This window comes from Ruditapes philippinarum, unplaced genomic scaffold, assembly GCF_026571515.1.
Source record: "Ruditapes philippinarum isolate M1 unplaced genomic scaffold, ASM2657151v2 ctg4657_1_1_1_1, whole genome shotgun sequence".
Classification (NCBI taxonomy): Eukaryota; Metazoa; Mollusca; class Bivalvia; order Venerida; family Veneridae; genus Ruditapes; species Ruditapes philippinarum.
In genome coordinates, this window is record NW_026865242.1 from 1 (window position 1) to 23,190 (window position 23,190).

The 23,190-nt window shown below is 33.6% G+C and overlaps 2 protein-coding genes across 2 annotated transcripts; both read right to left on the reverse strand.

The window, feature by feature from the left end:
• Positions 1–755: 755 nt before the first annotated feature.
• LOC132728329 (uncharacterized) lies at positions 756–7,416 on the reverse strand. Its single transcript, XM_060713979.1, has 4 exons — positions 7,121–7,416; positions 3,904–3,995; positions 3,451–3,533; positions 756–2,266 (listed from the first exon to the last, which is right to left on the reverse strand). The coding sequence occupies exons 1-4, from the start codon at positions 7,265–7,267 to the stop codon at positions 756–758; spliced, it is 1,833 nt and encodes a 610-aa protein (XP_060569962.1). The 5' UTR covers positions 7,268–7,416.
• A 2,999-nt stretch (positions 7,417–10,415) lies between these two features.
• LOC132728328 (uncharacterized) lies at positions 10,416–12,885 on the reverse strand. Its single transcript, XM_060713978.1, has 2 exons — positions 12,765–12,885; positions 10,416–12,275 (listed from the first exon to the last, which is right to left on the reverse strand). The coding sequence occupies exons 1-2, from the start codon at positions 12,808–12,810 to the stop codon at positions 10,690–10,692; spliced, it is 1,632 nt and encodes a 543-aa protein (XP_060569961.1). The 5' UTR covers positions 12,811–12,885; the 3' UTR covers positions 10,416–10,689.
• Between the last annotated feature and the right edge of the window lie 10,305 nt (positions 12,886–23,190).

Sequence of the window (23,190 nt, forward strand, 5' to 3'; positions counted from 1 at the left end):
AGTCCAACGAAAAGTTATGTACAGGGAACGTTTTCTTTATTTACATCATTTATATAAAACTCTGTGCATGTTTACTTTTTTCTCTTTTTATTTCTTGCGAAAAAGTGTAGCAATGTTCTGTTGCATTATTAACCCCCAACATTCAGAGTTTTTGTAGTGGTTACAGCACTTTTTTCACTTTTGAACCAATTTTAAGTTATAATCATTGTAACATAATTTAAGAAAAAATTACTTTTAGTTGACCTTAAACTCATGTCATTATGGACGTATTGCTGAAACCTTTTGATACTATTTCATTATTATTTCTCACATTATAGTACATTTGTATTACAAAATAATTTTTTGTTATAGAATTAGGGTTTTCCAAAACATTACCAAGCAAACATTGGTCTGTCGTTTATTTGATATTATACATGTACATGTATAAATAAAGTCAGAACGTTGAAAATATGAAAGCCATTACGATGGAAATTAAAAAGAGAAGTGCTTTTTGAGAAAGGAAAGTTTTGAGATTTAGTAAAACAACTACAACATATGTATCTTAGAAAAAACAATAGACTACATAAATATAATTTATATAGATAGGACACAATTTCTAATAATGATTAACACGGGAAGCGTAATTAATTAGCAGCTTGGTTATGACTCCAATTGTTATCTCAGTGCTTAAACACAGGAGAAGAAATGAGTAGAAATAAAATAGATTCAATCAATAATTTTTTTCATGCATTCAGCCCGAGACTGCTGTAATGAATTTAAGTTGGAATGAAAAATGTGTCCGTGTCTGTTGCTTCCGGCTGTAATCCGTTCATTTGCTCCTTTCCGTACATTTTGCATCTTGACACTGTATCAGCCGACTCAGTATAAGAGTATGCGGAACAATAAGCGTCCTCAATGCACAGTTGTTGACATTTCTTCGAGTCTGCTTTCTTGTCCTCCTCATTTTCGAATCCCCGCGGAACGCCAATAATACCTGTACTGTTGACCACAAGCTGCAAATCGATCTTTCCCGGAAACACGTTAGTTTGCCACTCAGCGTTTTCATCATCGGTCTTTATACTTGTCAAACTGTCAGTATTGTTTTCTGCGATTAAATGACACGTTTTGTAGTCACGGTTTTTAGCCGAGCAAGTGGTACAAAACGAAACTGCTACACAAGGGATGTCGTCCAGACATATCTCAATACAGTCTGACACAGACGACACCGCCTCCTCTTTATAATCTCCAACAATTCTTGTATTCCGTAATTCAATGCCCGCAGCAAGATCTTCGCAAGATTCTATTTCACCTTTCTTTTGAAGGAATAAGCAATAGTTTTGCTTGTAACTTACGATCTTCTTGAATATTCCATTGTAATCAACACCCAATGACTTCATGTATGTTGCTGTAAATAGATTTTCTATAGATGAGAGCTGGTATGAAGACGGTACTGGGTTTTCTTTCACCTCGGATGCCCAGGCATTAGCACCTCCTTCTTCCGGCGGCGGAGCCCCAACGGTCATTGTCTTAGTCTCCACATTTTCTCGGAAATCTGACATGGCTTGTTCCTGATGGTGTGACAGCTTAAATTTTGCCTTGGTGTACACCCCATACAAGAGAGCAGACGCACTTGTTTCTACGTTAATTTTTTGTCGCATTTGTTTCTCATAGAATGTTGATGTCATCTTAAACTCGTTTGTATATCTCGCTCCAAACGTTACTTCAGTTACAAAATGTGTCCCATAAGTTTGAAAGAATTTAAAGTATAGCTCTTCATCCGACTGAGCTCCATTCAGCTTACGTATCCATTTAATGAATACATCGTCAAATTGTGGGGGATTTTCAGTTAACATTTTACTGAAGTAATAATTACATTTGGCTGTGGACAAAACGTAAACGTATTTACCCGAGGACATTTTTGAAGAAAATCTTTTAAAGCCAAAACTTGCAGAAAATTTAAATCCCCAAGATCTGGCGCTAAATTTTGCATACGTTGATAATGCATTGGAAAATTCGTACTTGGTTTGTATGGTAGTGGATGAAAATGTCGTAACACAAGACACGTCTGGAATGACGACAAGTCCTCTTGGAACCGAGTATCGACAGTCGGCTGTTTGTTTTCCGGCGGAATAATCTGCTTTAAATATGGGATACGTAAAACCTGGGTCATGTCCGACAGCGAGCGGAAATCCCTTTAATATGTTGTAGCCCAAAAGTGCGTAATCTAAATCAGGAAAGGACTGTTTCAACTGTGGACCTTTGCAGTCTTGATAACTTGGCTGCTTTTCTGAAATAAGATCATAAGTGTAAATTTGAAATCATTATAGAAATAGAGGTTAACCTTTAACCTCATATAGGCGTCTTTTGACGGCTTTTCGCCCCCCTCCCCTTCTTTTGAGGCCTCAAACAGTGAAATATGTCCTATTTAGGTCCCAAACTCCGTTTTTCATGTGAGAATTGTTGTTAAAGAAGTGATCACTTTTTCGGCGCCACTTCCCATCATTTAGTCACATCAGGGGGTTGCCAGAAGGGGGTTGTGCCCCCTTCTGTCTGAGGATTTAAAGGAGGCGGCAGCCAACCCCCCCCCCCCCTCATCGCCAAGAAAATTCTTGACATGTGACAGGCTAAAAATGGCATCAGGTCGATCTTACCAACGCTTAAAAGCATTTTACTTTATTTCAATCCATTGAGAAGTTGCAGCACCCCGTTGCCAAGGTAACAGGAAATTAAAGATTGAGCATGCTATTACAGAGGCTATGGTTCAGTCAACATTAAATTTTGTGCCAAGTTTCATCAGTATTGAAGCATTTTTCATAGTTTCATAGCAGTTTGAACTTGTAACAGGAGGCTTTTCAATGAAAACGGCCATTTTTCACAATATGCTCATGCGGTAAAAGGTTAAGTCTTTAGAACTTGAATAGCCGCGGTCTATATACTTTCTATTGAAATGAATGTTTTGCCTAATTTTTTGATTCCAGCACTTTTAATGGTGTGATTTGAAGGCTTGGAATATGACGCATGTACCTTTATAAAATCATGGACTGCCTCTTTGACACAAAATTGTCTGCGAATATTTGTTTTTTGTTTCAGTTGCGTTCTCGGGAATACCTTTTCCATTTTTAGACAAAATGAAACGAAATATCTTATAGTTCTGTGACATGGTTTTTTAAAATGTAATCTTTCTTACAATTTTGTTCAAAAATAGATATGAGCCATGTCACGACAAAACCAACATAGTGCGTTTGCGACCAGTATGGATCTAGACCAGCCTGCGCATCCGCGCAGTCTGATCAGGATCCATGCTGTTCGCTATCAGTTTCTTTATTGTAAGCGAACAGCATGGATCCTGATCAGACTGCGCGGATGCGCAGGCTGGCCTGGATCCATGCTGGTCGCAAACCCATTATGTAGGTTTTGTCGTGTCGCGGCTCATATATGATCTGATAACTGAATGGCAAAGTGTTTTATTACCTAAATGCATTTCTATTGCATATGCAGAATTGTGATCACCAGTTTGTCGTTCAGCTGATGGTGCAACCAATGCTTCCAGTGTGCTTTAAAAGTACAAAAATATATATTGTCAACAACACACTGACACAAATCACCCAAGTTTAGTCAAGTACTATTGATTTTGTATTTTGTAAAGTAGGAAAATACAACATGTAATAATACAACCTCTTTTTTATTTCATTTTTATTTCAAAGCTGACAAGTAGCATAAAATTGATAATAATTTATTTTTAGATCTTTATTTTGTTTTTCATTTATTATGTTATTTATTTTTATCATTTCTTCTTATTATTTTTGAACGAAAATATGAATTTCATAATCATAAATTTCCTAAATTGATTTCATTTTGTTTAACACCATCTTTATTGTATATATAATAAAAGACACCAGAAGAAAACAAAACAGTAATATTCACCTGTCTTGCTTTATCTGTGTAACAGAGTAGACAACAATGGCAGTCACAATAAGTAAGCTGATGACCATAAGCTTAACACACCCTCCTGAAACCTGTAAAGCAAAAAAAAAAACCCTTATGTACGAATATAACAGTTTTCTGATTATTCCAACACCAAACTCATCACAGCGGTTACGTCACACTTTGCTTCTTTAACTGTACTGATCAGGGGAAGTAACCGCTGCGGGGAGTTTGATTATCACGTATGCTTAAAGTGGATTGGTCTACAATGGTCACATGATCAACAAGTATTTCAAATATTTTTCAAAACAATATGCCATTTGGATATTCTTACAAAGTATTTCTTGTTAAAAAAATGTTGATCGAGTTCGAAGTGATTTAGTATGAAAATATTCGTATGATGTATAATAATATTTTGTTCTAGAATAATTTTTTATCTGTTATATAAAGATGTGTAATATCACATCATGTATCTCACATCTACCAACGACAACCATATCTAATTTTCTCATAATTATAGTTTTTGTCAAGTATTATACTAAATACTATAATAATAATAATAATAATAATAATAATAATAATAATAATAATAATAATAATAATAATATCTTTATTTAAAGAAGGTTACACATTAAGAACATACAATAACAATCATATATATCTTATTTCCAAAGTGGCCTTCTGAAAAAGAAAACAACAACAACAACAGGACATGCATAGGTAGAAAAATGAATGTATAATATGTAATTTTTAGAATAATACAACTCATATACTTTCGACAGGCACTCAACAATTTTTGTTTAAACATATATGTATATTGCATCATTTGTTCGTTCGTTCATTCGTTCGTTCATATATTTATTCATTCATTCATTCATTCACTCACTCATTCATTCATATGAACATCAAGATATGCTTTGTATTTTTCTTTAAAACATTTAAGGTTATTAACATTACGAATATTTAAAGGTATATTGTTCCAAATGTTCATGCCATAATAAGTAAATGTGTCTTTAATATAATTTGTTTTAGGTCTTGTCCATAATACAATATCTTTCCGTGACCTAGATCTTAAGTTATATATTTTGTTGTCGGATAAAGTCATCAGTTCTGTCATATACGTCGGTGCCATGTTATTTAAAGTTTTAAAAACAAGCACCGCCGTGTGGTATTTACATCTGTCAAGGAACGGTAACCAATTAAGAGTTTCGAATAGATTTGTTGACGGAGATCTTTGAGGTTGCTGTAAAATGTTTTAGCAATTCGTTTTTGCGACGGACGCGCCCTCAGGCGCGTTCAGAGCTAATTCATCTACACATGGGATTTCGTCTGCTACAATCGCGCAGTGTCCTCAACCGAGTAACAGCCCATGAAATAGTACATGAATTTGATCCTTTAAAACTTACATTCTTTGTCGGGATATCTTAAAATCTTCCATATTTAGCCTTTTCAATTTTCAAATTAAGTTATCCAAGTTAAAATATGAACGTATTTGATTGATAAAAACGTTGTAGTCCCGTAGTATTATTGCGCAATATGCAAATTACTGCCGAAACGATTTACAGCTGTCGAAAAAGTAGGACAGCAAATTATACTATAATAAAGGTGTAAGCTCTGAGTTCCAAAAAATTATTAGTAGGACATAAATATTTCTACATTATACAAAACATAATTATTAACAAATCAAAGTTTTTCGTGACTCTAGAATAACTCGCGCATTAATAAAAGAAGAACTATTTTCGTGACTCATACAGCGGGTTTAGCTGAATATTCAGCAGTTATTAATAAATTAGATATAGTATAATGGTTAGTATAAATATCTATTTTTGAAAATGCTTGTAACAAGAGAGTTTTTTCAACACTTTACTACCATGTAGTCTTTCATGGTAATCTTTATTGAAGGAAGTTATAATATCAGTTCTACTTCCGATTCTTGTGGTTTGTTTACATATTTTTCTAGGTCACGATATAACATTCGCTATTCTAAAAATAGATTATGCTTCACCTGCAGGCGATAAGGGTGTACACATTATACATGTAATAAACCAGCGGATACTTACTTTGCTTACATGCAATACTTACAATTGTAAGAAAATGGAATTTAGTGTGAAATTGAAAAGAACAGCTTAAGTGGCATTTAAATTAAAATAAAAACGATGTGCTCTGGCCTCTACATCTTTACCTTGTAAATAAAAAAAATCTAAAAAATACACTTTTAATTGCTGATGATTTCAACCAAAAATATTTTTAATTAATGAGACATATCCAAGAGAAATAAAAATACAAATGACTTCTATTTTATTGTCTGTATGCCCACTATGATATAACACGAAGCAATTCTAAATAACATTCTCACATGTATAATGTATTATGCTTGAAGTTAATTTGCATGGTTTATTTTAGAAATATTTCGTTGACAGTTTTTTCTATTTACATATCATTCCTTGGACACTGATTTACAAGTTTGACCAGAGTTTTTAGGCATAAATTTCATTCTGTATAAGTAGAAAATCTGAATTACATCAGATTTGGACACATAATATATATTGCTCTACAAATCTCGAACTTGTATGGAACAAATTTTCTCTGTTATATCTTTTGTGTTGTTTTTTTTTCTAAAAGAAAACCTTAATGTCTCTCCGGTTGCATGTCCGTCGCATTCAGTGCTGCAGCACTTTGATTGTAACTTACAAACATTATTTATGTAGTTTGTGTTTCCTTTACCCCATATAATACAACAATAGTCCATAATGGGCAATATATATGCATTGTAAAACAATAATTTCATATCAAAGTGCAAAAAATACGATATTTTTTTCAATAAGGCAATTTTTCCGTTAAGTTTTTTTACAAACATTGTCAATTTGCAAGTGCCATTTTAAGTTGTTATCTATGCAAATACCCAAGACTTTTTGATCAGTTACATTTTCAAGAGCTATTTCATTTATCTTAAGAATTAATTTTCTCATAATATTTACTTTTTGTCTTGTTCCTATTACCATACATTTTGATTTATCTGGATTTAAGGCCATATTATTTATTTTGCACCATTTGTCAATGTTATTTAAATGATCTTGAAGTTTTATACTATCAACATGCATAATTATTTATGGCATTACATACGTTTTATTATGTATCATTTCACTTTAAAACCTTTACTCGACTAAAACTGTCTCGGAAAAAAAATAAAACCAAAGAACGTTTATTTATTACTTACAAAGTTTGGACATTTATGTTTCGACATTCTCTGGAAGATAGATGGATGTCTGTTCAAACGTTCGTACTGACGTTGTAACGCTCCATTTTGATCTTGTAAAGTTGTATTCTGTACAAAAATTTCGCTTGGTCTAGCATCTGATGCCATTTTTCTTTCCTATGGTTGCTTATTTTACTCCAAAATAACACTCATCGTTAATATAAAGCCTTAAACTGTTCTATTTTAGAGGACACGGTTATGGAAAGTCGCCCTACGTGATAACTTTCGACAAATCAGAGGCATACAAGGAAATATTTTTAAACTAAAAAATGTTTAGAGACAATTCATTGTAAATAACACCTTTTTCTTTTGCAAAGTTATTATACACCTAATTTGAAACCTTTTGTTGAATATCTTGTAAATCAGGGAAGTTTTTTTTAAAGGTTTTGTATCAGCGACAGTTTACAAAAACATAAATCCATGGGGAACATTGGTTACTTGCTCGTTAAATGATGAATTAATTTCCTATTGCATTGATGTGTACGTGACTGAATTATTATTTTCGTCTATTGAATGAAAGAATAAAGAAAATAAATAAATAAAATAATTTTAATTTCATGTTACGATCTTCATTAAATGGTGGATAATAAGATAAAGATGAAGTACATGTAGTAAATCAATGAAGGCCGACAAGATTTGACCAGAAAGAATGATCATTACTATTGACCATGAACAAATGAGCCGCGTCACTACAAAACCAACATAATGGGTTTGCGACCAGCATGGACCCAGACCAGCCTGCGCATCCGCGCAGCCTGATCAGGATCCATGCTGTTCGCTGTCATTTTCTCCACTTGTAATATAGTTGGTAAGCGAACAGCATGGATCCTGATCAGACTGCACGGATGCGCAGGCTGGTCTGGATCCATGCTGGTCGCAAACCCACTATGTTGGTTTTGTAGTGACGCGGCTCTAATACATGTACACCAAAAATGTTGTCTAAATATTTACGTGTACAATAACATTCTAGTTACTTGAGTTTAAGGTAGAACGCGACACTGTGAACTTTCCATTGGCGTTCTGAAAATTGGCATGTATAAAGTTGATCATATTTCAGATTCCGTCGATTTTATTCCAATAGTTTTAGCCATTTTTTGTACAAATGACGTCAAAGTTGACCACTGAAGCCCGATTTGGAACATGAAATCTGAAATATGGTCAACTTTTTACATACCAATTTTCAAGACTCAAACTAGAAAGTTTGCAGTGTCGCGTTCTACCTTAAGTATTGCTGTTTGAGGTCGTTGTACAGTAGACAGTCAATCAAAAGGTGCACTTCATTTTCAATAACATACACATTACATAATAGACAAAATTAACAATAACTTAATTCTTTGTAATTGTTTAAGTACCCTCCTGATTTTATTTTCAAGCTATGGCCACTGCATCTAAAATTTGCTAAGGCGCGCTAACATACATAAAGGCATACTCTTTGACAAATAGCATTCATCAGAACTATATGTTTTATACATACTGTAACTTATAGCATTTGGCATAAATATAAATATCAGACATTAAAGCAGCACGCATCCAGATTCATGGTAACTTTCCTTAAAAAAATCAAAAATGTATTTAGAAAGTAAATTATTGTAAAGTAAACAAAGAAAGTAATTCACGCATTGCAAAGAGCACTTCCAATCTATGAAAGTTACCTGAAATAATTCAAAATACGCAAAAATAGCCCTAACTGCGCTAGTGAAGCAGTAGAAATATGGTGATTAATTCTGCACAATCAGCCACTCATTGCATATAACATGTAAATAATTTCTTGAATTGTAATAATTTTATCTTTCTTTGAATCATCGTATATTTTTCTCAAAGTTCATTATCTTGCAATTATTTGGCTCATCTGGATGCGTGCAGCTTTAACGCTTGTCTACAGCAGTATGAGACTCGGGTCTTAAATGTTTGCATGAATGACCCCGTTGGCCAAGACCTATGTGAAATAGCATACGTTCAACATAAGTTGCCCGTGTGATTCGCCCTTATTCTTTCAGTTTCTCAGCATGACCTAACATTGAAGGTCCTAATGATGGCTTACAAACTTGGACTTACACATTTGTAATAAGGTTTTTAATCTCCCATATTTATTGTCTTGTTTGTATTTCATTACTCCTAATCATTATTAAAAAAGACTTCATAAGGCTTTCCAAACTCCTTATTAAAACTTACACAATTTTTAAAGAAAATTTTGCGTACCATAACACTTTCGAAAATATTGTCATTTTTTTAAAAGAAATTTTCGACCATGCGACCACATACATGCATCGAGGACATGTTTTAATATAAAGTGACCGTGCGACCACATACACGCATCACATGATTCCCCTTCTCTTACGAGAAAGGGACAAAGAGTTGCCCGTCTTTTTATTAAAGGACAGACTTTAAAAATATGCCATTTCCATTATGTTATAAGGAGGCTAATTTTCACAGATATGTCTTAAATTGGTTTATATACAAGACTATTTATGCAAACCAAGCGAGTTTTAGTTTTTCGTTCTTTTAAGTTCGCTATGAAATTTTCAAAAGATCATATATAATTTCTTGTAAAGTTTGAGTTTACAGGTTTTTTTTTACTTTTCATTCTGTCTATATAATAGAATTCTTTTGCTTTTGCAAAACATGAACGTTTCCAAAACGTTTTATATGCATTGAATATATATTTCACACTTTGTTTGCAAATATTAACCTGGGGGAATTTTGCTAAAATACGCATTTAGTTTCTATATTCGCCTTATCCTAGTAGTAATAGAAAAGGTATAGATAATGTGATGGCCTGTAAGAAAAAAAGATGCCGACAAATCTGACACTGGTAGGACTGTATGTATTTGCAAGCCTAATCTAAACTTGCTAAATTTGTTAAATGCACTTTTCAAACTTCCATTGTTTTAGATCTATCAATCTTGGAATATTAGATTGAAATTTCTAATGTAAATAAGCCATATTTACAGAGCCGGTTCAGTCTGCATGGATGTACAGCCTAGCTTATTCATTTCGGTTCCAGCATACATGTGTAACGTACGCATACATGATAAAAACGTACAAATTGTGCTAACATTATAAGTAACGTAGACTTTATCATATGAAAACTATAAACAACGGAAAATCGTGTTCGTGACCATGTTCAAAGCCACGTTTAACATATTTTGTATATTGTGCTTAGATGAAAAAAATAGGTAGAAATGTTTAGTCACGAAAAGTTATGTACAGGGAACGTTTTCTTTATTTACATCATTTATATAAAACTCTGTGCATGTTTACTTTTTCTCTTTTTATTTCTTGCGAAAAAATGTAGCAATGTTCTGTTGCATTATTAACCCCCAACATTCAGAGTTTTTGTAGTGGTTACAGCATTGTTTTCACTTTTGAACCAATTTTAAGTTATAATAAATTTTAATATCAAAATACTATCATTTGTGCAAGCAGACCTGGCACTAAAATGGTGGTAAAAGCTAATCACTTTCGCTTCCAAGAGGCTAATGGCTAGGATCGAAACAGTTCATCAATGTATTCAGATATAGTTATTATATCTATAAAGTTACGTCAATGTTGCTGGGTAGAAAGAAAGTATCCATGCCAACCATTTTCTCAAGGGCTGTTACAAGCTTTTGATCGTAAAGTTTACATAGAGTGGTATTGCCTGAACTGTAACTAAACGTGTAAACTGAACAGTAAGCTTCAGTAATGCAGAGCTGTTGACAGCGGTCAAGATCTGCGCGCTTATCATCTTCATCGTCAATAGAGATTTCTGGACCAATAACAGAAACATCGCTTAATTTCAGTTGGGTGTCCATTTTCACTGTAAAGATATTACTCTGCCAAAGAGGGTCCGGTTTTTCTGTTTTGACAGCTGAAATTGCCGAGTTATTTAGTCCCCTCAGTAAAAAACACTTCTTGTAACCGGGATCTTTACTCAAACATGAAATGCAGTAAGTTGTTGCTTTGCAGAGGACATCTTTCAAACATTTGTCGATGCATCCAGATATCGAGGTGACGGCAAGTTCTTTGTAGTGTCTTAATAGTTTTGTGTTCTGTAAGATGATTCCAGCGCCTAGATTTGCACAAGATTCCACTTTACCAGCTTCTTGCAGAAAGGAACAATATTGGTACTTTAAGCCTATTATATGACCACGCATCTTTTGATAGTTGATTGTCATGTTTTCCATAAATGTATCTGTAAAAAGGTCTTCGATCGATGAAAGTTTATACTCCGTCGGTATTGGGTTTGACTGAACCTCTAAGGCCCACGATAGCGCCGTTCCATTTTCTGCTGGGGCGATACCAACAGGAATTACTTTTGTTTCAACATTCTCTTCGAATTCGGGGGCATATCTCTGAAGCGTAGTTGACAAACTAGCATCAAGAGATAAACGTTTTGCCCCTACGTAATCTGATAAAATATTCACGTTGACATTCCGCCTCTTTAATTGATTATAATATTTTGACGACATTTTGTGTTCAAATGTATATCTAGCTCCAAATGTAACTTCTTTTACGAAATGTGTGCCGTAAGTGTCAAAAAGCTTGAAGTAAAGTTGAATGTCAAGATCCGCTTCATCGAGTTTGTTTAAGAGATTAAGAAAAGCCTCGTCGAATTGTGGAGCTTCCTCCTGTACCAACTTACTAAAATAATATTTGCATTTTACTGTGGAAAACACGTAAACAGTTGCACCGGATGATAGTTTTGACGACGTTTGCTTATACCCAATGCTTGCAGAGAAGCTTTCACCCCATGGGTTTTCTGAAGTGTCTTCGGTGTTCTTCGGTGCTTTCGCGTCATTGTCTCCTTGTTTTCTGTCTTCACCTTCTATGTTAGTGTGTGCTTCAAGAAGTTTTGAATATTCATATTGTGTTTGAACTGTCTGAGAGGTTACTGAAAGGAAACATGAAACATCAGGGTTGACAACTAGTCCATCGGGTACAAAGAAACGGCAATCAGCGGATACACCATTTGAGGAAAAATCGGCAGCAAATATAGGGTAGGTGAACCCTGGGTCGTGACCATCTGCCAGCGGAAATCCCTTCAGTATATGATACCCGTACAACGCGTAGTCGATGTTTGGAAAGGAACGCTTGAATTTAACATTGCCGCAGTGTTGAAAGGCGTGCTTCGAACCTAGATATAAGCATAAAATATTCATAAAATATAATCTCGAAATATCTGCTGTCTTTCTATTTTATATCGGAGACAATTAATTGTGTATCTAAACTAAATATGCTATTTATTACTGCAGTATCAGAATTAGTTCCTTGCTGATATTCTTTTTCGTACTTGATTTACTTTTCTTTCTTTCTTTTTTTTCTTTTATTATTATTATTATTATTATTATTATTATTATTATTATTATTATTATTATTATTATTATTATTATTATTATTATCATTATTATTATTATTAATATTATTATTATTATTTATTATTATTAATTATTATTATTATTATTATTATTATTATTATTATTGCCTAATACTGAGTATGAATCTTCTTCTGTTCAATACATCATTACATAAATACATGAAATACGTATAACTTATTTATAATTTTTTGGGTAGAAAAAAAGTATCAGTTTTACAAATCATTAAGTGCAATGAGTGCACCACTCACCTATATTTAAGTCTATGTCGTCATACGTATTGGCTACCGGCTTCATCTCCGACGCTAGGGAAACCAGTGAATCTATTGCACTAGAGTACAGGAAGATAATAATATTTAATTCATAAAAGTTCTTTTTAAGAAATGTTATTAAAACCATGTTTTGGAATTTTAGGTACAAATTTAATTTATCTTATTGAAGCATTACTTATTGTAATGTTATGTAATGTAATAATAATAAAATTAATGCCGGAATTGGGAAAATAAATAGCCGGGATCAAGCCCTTGATTTCCGCTGTTGGTTCAAATCCCGCCAGGGACTTCGGAGGAAGCAAAGCTATCTAGCTAGCTTCCGGAACGTTGGTGGTTCTACTCAGATGGCCGCTCGTGCCTGAAATGGCGCATTGAGGGGCACCTGAGGTCTTTCTCCACCAGTAAAGCTGGAAAGTCAACGTATGGCCTTTGAAAAGTGTCGGTGTGGCTTAAAACCCAACGAAATAAACAAAACATTAAAGATATACTATGCTCAAATTTGATATTATAAAATTTTGATAATTGCTACACAGTTTCTTTGTAAATATAAAATAAACATGTTTTGACTTCAGGGTTTTTTTAAAAGAAAAGACCAACTTTACTTGACCTGTTACCGTGAACGCAGCTTCACGTGCATTGTTTACTCATTCTTGTAATCAAAGTAGACATATTCAGTAAGAATTTCACAAATTTCAATAGATCTATGCAGTTAAAATACTTTAATTAAGGATGAGCATAGTATATCTTTAGAAAAACAAACGTTAATCTTAGCTTTAAGAAAAAGAAGAAAGAAAAAACACCTTCCGCTTACTTGTTTTCTTTGATGTGCGTAAGTGTATATGCTACAACTGCTCCACTGACTATTAAAAACACTGCCATATACTTCAGCGCTGTTTTGATTCTCTATAAAACATTTAAACATTCATGATTTGCATCAATGAACATTTTCAAATATATTTTAACAGTTATTTTCACCTGAAGCCGAAATAAATAAACAATTTTAAGAATAATTTCTAAACTTCATTTTTTTTGTCTGTAGTGTTCAATATTTTTTGTTTGTTCAATGGCCTTCTTTCTATGGACGAGCTTTTTGTTAATCTTATGCAATTGATTAATGATAAGAATGATTTTACAATAAAGCTGAGGTTTTTTTTCGCTGAAGATTTTGCAAACTTATAGTTTGCAAATATGTTATATGCAGTGGATGAACTATATACATCGTATTGTACCAATTAAAGATATATATAGGATCTCACATGAGATGTAATATAATTTTATAAGGTTATTACACATTGCTGAGTTCAATATTGAATTCTAATGGACTATTACTCAGTTGTGAAACCTATATCGGACGATGCACCAGCTCACTCAACCTCTTTATTTCACACCTCCAATCGTTTTACATTTCGACAGAACTTTTTTTACTTTGGATACAATATGAAATTCATATGGATTTGGACAAACGACGCTAGATTGATAAAACTGGTTTCAATTATGATTGATATTGGAACATCACGTGGTGCAAACGCTAAATGTTAACTGGTAACATTTCAAACGATGCGAAATAAAAAGAAATACGTCATGGAAAACAGACGTCATGTGATAAAACAAGTTATCACATATCCGTGCCGTTTTTGCGTCTCCGTAAATATGGTGTTGCACGGCCGTGCACATATTTTGACGTGACGTCATTTTTGCGGTATATAAACATACAGTAGCGTTAAGACGTGCAAAATGTTAGCGTTACACTATAGGCGCATCAATGAAAAATGGTTCTTTTTGAACTCGCTGAATAAAATAATTTTATTCAACTCGTTCAATAAATTCAGAATTAAACTTACACTCATTCAATATCCTCTATATAATGTTTGATGTTAGTTTTCGATTCAGCCTGGTAAATTAATAATTACTTAAAATCTAAACTTTTAAGAACCCCATTTAATTTTCCTGGCGTCACAAATCTTATTAAATGAAAAGACTTACCAAGGATTTGTACCTGGGTTCAGGTGTAGTCTTATATTCCGACTGGTGTAAACCACGGCGTTCTTGTAATCGAGGTAATATCTCACTATGATCTCTAAGCGGAATACCATCAGTTTCTATCTCCCTCGGGCTGAGTATGGTTGCCATTATATATGCGATGAATATTAAAATAGTAAATTAGTTTATTTTAACCATGCAGAAATAAACAAAATGTGTAGGTATGATATGTCGATCATAGTATGATAATGGAAATTCAATACAGAAAACTTTGCTATTGAAAACATTGGGTGTTTGGGTGTTTGTTCCTTTTGTCCGAGCCACACAAGGAAGTTTAGTAGTCATGTCGCTATCGCCGTGGTTTCGAGGTGGTTAAAGCTATTTTTAGTGTCATATTTTGTTAAAAACATAGATATATTGATAGGGCATTTGATTTCTAAAGTTTAAAAACTCTTATGTGTACAATCGAATTTTACACTGCTACGATGAACCTTAAATGAAGATAGTATCAAGCCTGGATCTTCCTGATTGTAGGAAATCATCAGAATTGCGTTGGAATTTCTGACTGTTCATTGGAATTTCTGACTGTTCATCGGAATTTCTGACAGTTCAAACATGCGTTTCTCTCTGCGGAAAATTCCAAAAAGCATTATATTTATCCTTACTCATTAGAATTCCAGACTTTTTGCTGTATTTCACAAAAAATAAAAATGAAAAGCTATCAGTATTAAAGAAATATCCTTTATTACTGTTTTTTCCCCGCCAAACTCTAATCTCAAAAACTAACGTTGCGGGTGTGATTTGTTTTGGGTAGAACATAATATGTGCATTTTATCAGTTGAAAATTTATGTGTATGGGTATAATCTAAGCACCTTACTATGATAAAACTAAACGTCGAGTGGCATTTTATGTAAAATTCAAATATTTCCACTCGAAGAAAAAACACAAACTAATTAATTGACTTTTTTCTGCGTATTTCGAACTTAACGAAAGTAAATCGCATTGATATGCCAAATACATTTTGAGTGACACTTTCACTCAAGTCAAATATATTGACTGACACTTTCACTGAAGTCAAAACACTTAAAGTTGGAAATCATTACAGATCCAGAAAGTGATGCAACCTTGTTTAGAAGAGCTTGGGAAGTAGAGCGGGTGCGGCTTTTAAAGGAGGGGTGGGTGCGTCCAGATGCGTCCTTTAATGGAGAGTTTGTGCGTTCTAAAGTGGAGTATATTATTATTATTATTACACTTTATTTCCCATTTTCATAGATTTTAACATAATAGAAGAAAAAAAACATATATATATATATAAATGTACAATCACAATCATTACAAGTTATACAATAATTCAACATAGAAAATATAGGTCATGGTGTAAACATAGGTTAAGCACATAAATTTATATGCATCATAATATAATTTATACATATTTACATTTGTAACAAAAGATGCTGCATGTGATATATATATATATTTATATATATAATTTATTGTCTAGAATTCCATTTAAAATTAGTGCTTTAACGAAACGAAAACAAAAACACTAAAAAATGGATTAACATCTAGGTACGCTTATTGTTTGATATGACACAATTTGTGAAATATATTTCAGTTAGTTTCTCTGACAGTAAACTTGTTGCCTACAACAAGTTTTATATAAGCAAACGACTGGAATAAAAAGGAGTGGTACTCGTTTGGGTTTATTGCACATGTGTTTAAAAGAAGAGATCCCATCATAGCGTCAAGTTTTAAAGGATTTGAAAGATTATGTATGTCTTGTATAATATTGATATTTACAATGGAATTGAGTTGATCAAAAAAGTGTGATCTTTCATTGTTGTTAGATGGACATTCTAAACATATATGTGTCAATATATCACTTGTTTGAACGTTACATTTTAAACACATCTGGATTTTTAAGTATGATACACTTGCCCATAATTTTGCAATGTACATACACAAAGTCAACTCCTGAGCATTACGTGGTATTTCGTAAATTATAGCAGGTTTAAGGTCCAGATGTAATCTTCTGAAACGAATAAAGTCTTCATCTTCAAAGATATTTTTTCTCCATTCAAAAACTGTAAACGATTTAACAGCTTTTTTAACAATTATTTTCCACATCCATTTAGATGCAAAACGACCACTTTTGGCATAGTTGTATAAGTAATCTGTTAAATTATATTTTCTTAGAATTCTAAATATATCTGGTATGAATCCTTTCTGAATAGTGAAATTTCCATTTATAAACAGCTGTAATCTAAGATCGAAAATTTGTCTTGCCAGTAGATATGTTGGTGTTGTGCATAGTTTTTCGAGAAAAAGTAATTTTCTTTTGTCAATATTTGACTCCATTGATGACCAACCAAGCATACTTAGTGCGATGTCCGTTCTTGTTCTTTGACTGAAATTTTGTATACGTTTGGCACAGAATCTAACAAACTTTTCTACGATATTTGAATCATTCAATGTCATGCTATTCCATAGTTCACAGCCGTAAAGAGTCGTAGGGAAAACTATTTTTTCAGTCATATTTGCTAGAATCATTGGATTTATTTCAGAGTCTTCATTTCTTAAGTCCAATATTGAAAATAAGGAACCTCGGCCTTTTGAGCACCTAGTTTCGATTGAATTAGTACATTTTAGTGATGGCACAACATCAATACCGACGTGGCGAGCACTATATACACGTTGTAGATTCGTTGATGCTATCCGAATCATCGGTGGTATATGTGGGTTTCTTTTAAAGCTGCATATCAAAAATTTGCTTTTTTCTCGATTAAAAAGGAACCTCCATTTACATGAGTATGAATATGCAATATTAAGAGATGACTGTAGAGAATTTGCATCCGGGCAAATAAGAGTAATATCGTCTGCCATTGTAGGCGCGGAGCAGTTTAATTTTCCCACAAAACAACCTATTTTATTGTTTTCTAGTTCATTCAGAAGATCATTTATGTAGATTAAGTAGTAAAAACTTGACAACACTCCTCCCTGTCTTGTTCCTTGGTGCAATAAAAACGCATCTGTGACAGTTCCATTCACATATATCATACTCGTCATTCCGCTGTAGCATTTCATTATTATTCGTAGAGTTTTTGATGGTATGCCGATTTGTTTGAGTTTGTAAAATAGTCCATTGTGCCAGACTGTGTCAAAGGCTGACGAGGTGTCTAAAAGACCAACATATGGTTCTGAACCATTTTCGCAATAATATGACACGGTTTCTCTCAGGACGAATGAAGTTGTTAATGAACCAAGATACTTTTGATAGCCATTTTGTAATTTATTCGGAAATTGCATTTGTGTCTCACATAACCATTTTTGTATTCTGTTCATTTTAACTTTTTCAAACAGTTTATAAATAACTGGTAAAAGTGACACTGGTCTATAACTCGTAACTTTCTTAGAGCACTGTAAGGCCACATGTGTCACAAATCACATTCGTCACAATTGTGAAGAATGAGATCACATTCGTCACAAATTTTGTGATGCATGTGATCCAATGTTTTAGACAATCACATTCGTCACGAGTTTAAAATCACAAATGTCACAAATTTGAGATAAATATTGTTTCTTCAATGCTTTTCACTGAGTCACAAACGTCACAAATTTTTAGGACTGAAATCAATTATTGGAACTAAAACTACAGACATTTTTATCCCCTCCCCGCTGATGAAATCGGGAGTGATGGGACTGTTTTAGCGTGTTCGTCCGCCTGTCAGTCCAGATTTAGTTTCCGCACTATCCGGCCATTGATTAGTTATTATACACTGTATATGGAATCATTTCGTTTCCACGCTATTTTTTCAGCAACTTCTGGATGGATATCGATGCTGCAACTTTGTAGGAACCTTCATTCACAAACCAGTTGCACATATAACCAGCATATCTCCATTTCTTTTTTAAAAAACAGACTTATTGCCCCTTGTTGTTGTTGTTATTTATAAAACACTGTATATAGAACTATTGCTTTTCTGCGCTCTAGGAATTTCAACGAAATTTAGTTTAATATAAAGAGGAGATGCGCATCTCGAAAAATCTCGACGGGACACTAAAGGATTTGGTCCGACTTGAGGGTACGGTCGCTTATATGGGCTTTCCGGCGGCGACTTTAGATAAACACATAAACAAACAAACAAGATGTGCATATCATCATCATCATCATCATCAGTATTTCCCGTTTGGCCGTTTAATACAGAGTTATGATCCATAATTTATTATCATTTATTGTTCATAGAAAATCTTCGCGGCGAAGAAACGAAACAAAAAAGACACGGCGTAAATCAGCAACAAAGTGTTTTATTGAAACCGTGTGGACATATAACACAATTCGTAATGTTTGATTATGCGTCCTTTTCAATATTTTGAATTGCTACACGATAATATTACATTACATTACAACTTACATGCTATCCTACTTGATATGTTTAATAACGTTCTGTACTATACAGTCGCGCAACAACATTCTGTATTACACAACACTTTTCAGCATTTAACTACAAAATAATTATTTATCACGTTTGAAGTCGCGGGAGTGGAATAAAGCCATTACATATTTTCCATATTACACTAGTGTAATATCGTTTTGACGTGCTCTTCATGTATACTGAAGGAAATAAAATATCTATCTACGTTAGCGGACGTTGCTTAATTTTACCGCGCTTATAAGGGAAAATAACGACAAGTTTTCGCTTTTTCGGCGGCAAAAGTTTACCTGTGATAAAAAGAATATTACATTCGTGTCTTTTAACATTGAATTTATTAAACTCGTTGAATAAAATAATAAAATGCTCGGCAGAGCCTCGCAATTTATTATTTTATCAAACTCGTTTAATAAATTCAATATGAAAAGACACTCATGTAATATCCTATATTTATTTGATGCTAACTAATGAAATACTGTTCTATCAATGAAATATATTCATATTATATCAGTCACAGTGTGGTGATATAGATTTGGGTGATATAAGCCACGCCCACTCTGCGTACGTATTTATAAGTCTGGATTCCCTAAACATGCATTAAAAATAACTGTTTAATTTCATTCTAAATGACATATTTCTCGATTCAAATGTCCGTAATTTTGTAAGATTGTTGACAATGAGACCGCAAAAAGAAATATAAATAAATAAGGATTATTTTGCTTGCAGCGTTAACGTTTGCCGTCATATTGTTTACGCGCGCGTAGTCTCCGCGCTTCAGTAGTAAACGGTCTAAAAGCACTTTTCAAAAGGCACATAAAATAAAAAGAAAATGTGTTTGCTTTTCGTGAATATGAACTATATCTCACATCGAAGTGAGAAAATGTTCATATTTTCACTCGCGCTACGCGCTCGTGATACATATTTCATTTTTTTTCTCACTTCTCAGTGAAATATATTTCATATTCACTCAAAACAAACAAATATCCTCTATAAAATTCACTAAACACCGTCGTTTGAAACTATCTAATCATAAAAGGCGAAAAAAGCTAAGACGCGTCGAAACGATAAAACGGCCCCGCCACAAAGACACGATCTGTTTAAACGAATTAACTATATTATTATTACTAGTGGAATAGATATGGAAAGTTCCATAGAGCGTCTGCAAGCAATTGGCACAGACTTGCAAAATCGTCTCAGGAAAGAAGGTTCCTAGATGTCAAAATGTCATACTCTTTAATTGAACCAAGATTCCTGAAAGTCTGCGGAAGTCAAAAGTCTGTCAGACCAAAAAAGGTTCATTGATGTCAAAAGGTCCTAATCTCTAATTAGATATCCTGAAAGTCAACGTGGGTCTCAGCTACTTCCCAAACAATCATATATGGTCTCATTGGTGTAAATATGGTCATAATTTGTACTGAAACTAAGATTAAGTCTGTGAGATTCCTTTAGACTGTCGCTGTATGGTGGGAAGAAATTTGAGGTTCACAGAGGTAAAAAGATCACTTCCAGTTGAAGTCTGATACTATGCCGTGCATTGTCACCAAAATTTTTTGAAGGTTTCGAGAACGTAAGACGACTTGATAGCAATACCATTACGACAATGCGACAGTTCTATGAAGACAATACAATGCCGACGATACGATATTGCAACAAGTTAGTACGATGGCGATAATGCAATGGTGGTGAAAAGATATTGGTATCGTGATGTCGACATCACAATATCGATTTATTGCATTGTCGCCCTTGTACTATCGCACTGATATAACCACGATTGTCCTTATGATATTCCGTGTATCACATATTGAAAAATAAACTTGTGACATTTGTGATTCGCCTGTTTAAAAATTCTCAATTTTGCTTGTGACGTTTGTGATTGGCATTTTTACCCGATTTTGGTCAATCACATTCGTCACAAAAGTCATTTGTGACGAATGTGATCACATTCGTCACAAATTCATAAAAACTTGTGACGAATGTGATTTGTGACACATGTGGCCTAACAGAGCACTTTCCTTCTTTCAATACAGGAATGATTATACCTTTTTTAAGATCGCTCGGTATGTATTCGTGCTGTATCATTAGGTTAAAGAACTCCAATAATAGCTTGCATACACCACTCCCTGCATATTTTATATGTTCATTTACAATTTTATCGTGACCTCCACTTTTATTGATTTTCAAAGAATCTATCGCAGTTTGAAGTTCATTCTCTTGCACAGAATTCCCAAATATACTGTCAAATTCAGAGAAACTATTCGAATTAATGAATTCTCTCATTTCAGCATCCACTTTATCTTTAAAATCCTCATCGAATGAATTACCTTCTGTGGGAAGAAATATGTGTTGATAGTGTTTTTTAAAGGATTCTGCGATATCAATGGGGTTGTCTTGAACGCTATTGTCATCAGATATAATTTCTCGAACTATGTTTTGCTTCTTTTTACGTCTTCGATTAACAGTGCGCCAAAAAAGCTTAGAGTCACACTCAGCATGTTCTTCGAGATTTTCATAAAATTGACGATCCACGTCTGAGATAGCTTTTACTTGATCTTGTTTAAATTTCCTTTTAGCATTTTTATAGTTTGTAAAAGAAACACTGCATTTACCACGTGGTTTGCCCTCAGATATCCAAATACGTCTAAGACGTCTCTGTTCACTATGCGCAAACTTAACTTCCGTAGTCCAATATGGCTTTGAGTGTTTGTTAAATTTAAATTTTGGAAGTGTTTTATCAGCTGCACAAAGTAATAGATTAACAAGATAAAGGTACATATTGTCTATCAAATTTATAGGGTCACTTCTCACGGCGTTTTCAAGGTAGTCATTGACATCAATATTTGTTATATTTTCGAATTCCCGCTTTTCGTTTTCCGAACATTTGGACCAGTTTGTATTCGGATAAGAACTTTCTTGAAAGCTATACTTAGAAAATTTGATGTTTAATATAGCGTGTATAGGATTATGATCTGAAACATGACAAAGATCATTGTCTATTACTTCACACTTTGCTATCATGTTGTCATTAAACTGATTGAATACAACGTAATCAAGTGTCTTTAAGGTAGGTCTAAACGTATGATTACAACCTGCAGTCTTTGCATAAGACATCTTGTTTCTGTTTAGAAACTGCTTGAAATATCTATCTCTTTTGTCAGGCTTGTCAATAAATACATCAACATTGAAATCTCCAAAAAACATAACATTTCCATCTTTGGAATATTTTTCTGAAATAGTTTCCAAAATGTCAATACAGTCTTTGAATTCATCAAAATCATAATTTACAGATGGTAAGTATACAGAAAATAAGAATGAGGATATTTCATTTGAGTGACATATTTCAATACCAACAATGCGATCGCTAAAATTATGCACTATTTCTTTAATATTAAAGGATAACTGTTTTCTATATAAAATAGAGACGCCTCCTTTCCCCAATTTAGTACTTTTCATAGTAGAGTTATCAAATCTACTAACAGATAAATAGTCTGTATGAATGCTATTGAAAAAGTCTTTACAGTGAGGTTTTAATTCATGTTCAGATATAAAGGCTATATCAACATCAAAGATGTCTAACAATTTGCTTAAACTAGCAGAAGAGGACATAGCGCCTCGAACATTCCAAGTTAACGTGTTTATATTTAATTGTTCAGTACTTGAACACATGTCATTAAAAGGTGTTAACAGCAGTACACAAATGATATAGAATGCAAATTTAAACATTTTCATTGTAATAATTTGCCCATTCATTTATTCCATACCACCGACGGCAGTACATTTTTTTCAGCCAAAAGCTTTTATTTTCAATTATACACTTAAAGTTGGAAATCATTACAGATCCAGAAAGTGATGCAACCTTGCTTAGAAGAGCTTGGGAAGTAGAGCGGGTGCGGCTTTTAAAGGAGGGGTGGGTGCGTCCAGATGCGTCCTTTAATGGAGAGTTTGTGCGTTCTAAAGTGGAGTAGCGGGTGCGACCTTTAATTAATGGAGAGCGCTT

Coding starts and splice junctions, on each gene's coding strand:
- LOC132728329 (XM_060713979.1), bottom strand. CDS start 7,267: ATGGCATCAGATGCTAGACCAAGCGAAATTTTTGTACAGAATACAACT. Junction 3,996..7,120: donor AACATAAATGTCCAAACTTT/GTAAGTAATAAA, acceptor TTTGCTTTACAG/GTTTCAGGAGGGTGTGTTAA. Junction 2,267..3,450: donor TGCAATAGAAATGCATTTAG/GTAATAAAACAC, acceptor ATCTTATTTCAG/AAAAGCAGCCAAGTTATCAA.
- LOC132728328 (XM_060713978.1), bottom strand. CDS start 12,810: ATGAAGCCGGTAGCCAATACGTATGACGACATAGACTTAAATATAG. Junction 12,276..12,764: donor CGACATAGACTTAAATATAG/GTGAGTGGTGCA, acceptor GCTTATATCTAG/GTTCGAAGCACGCCTTTCAA.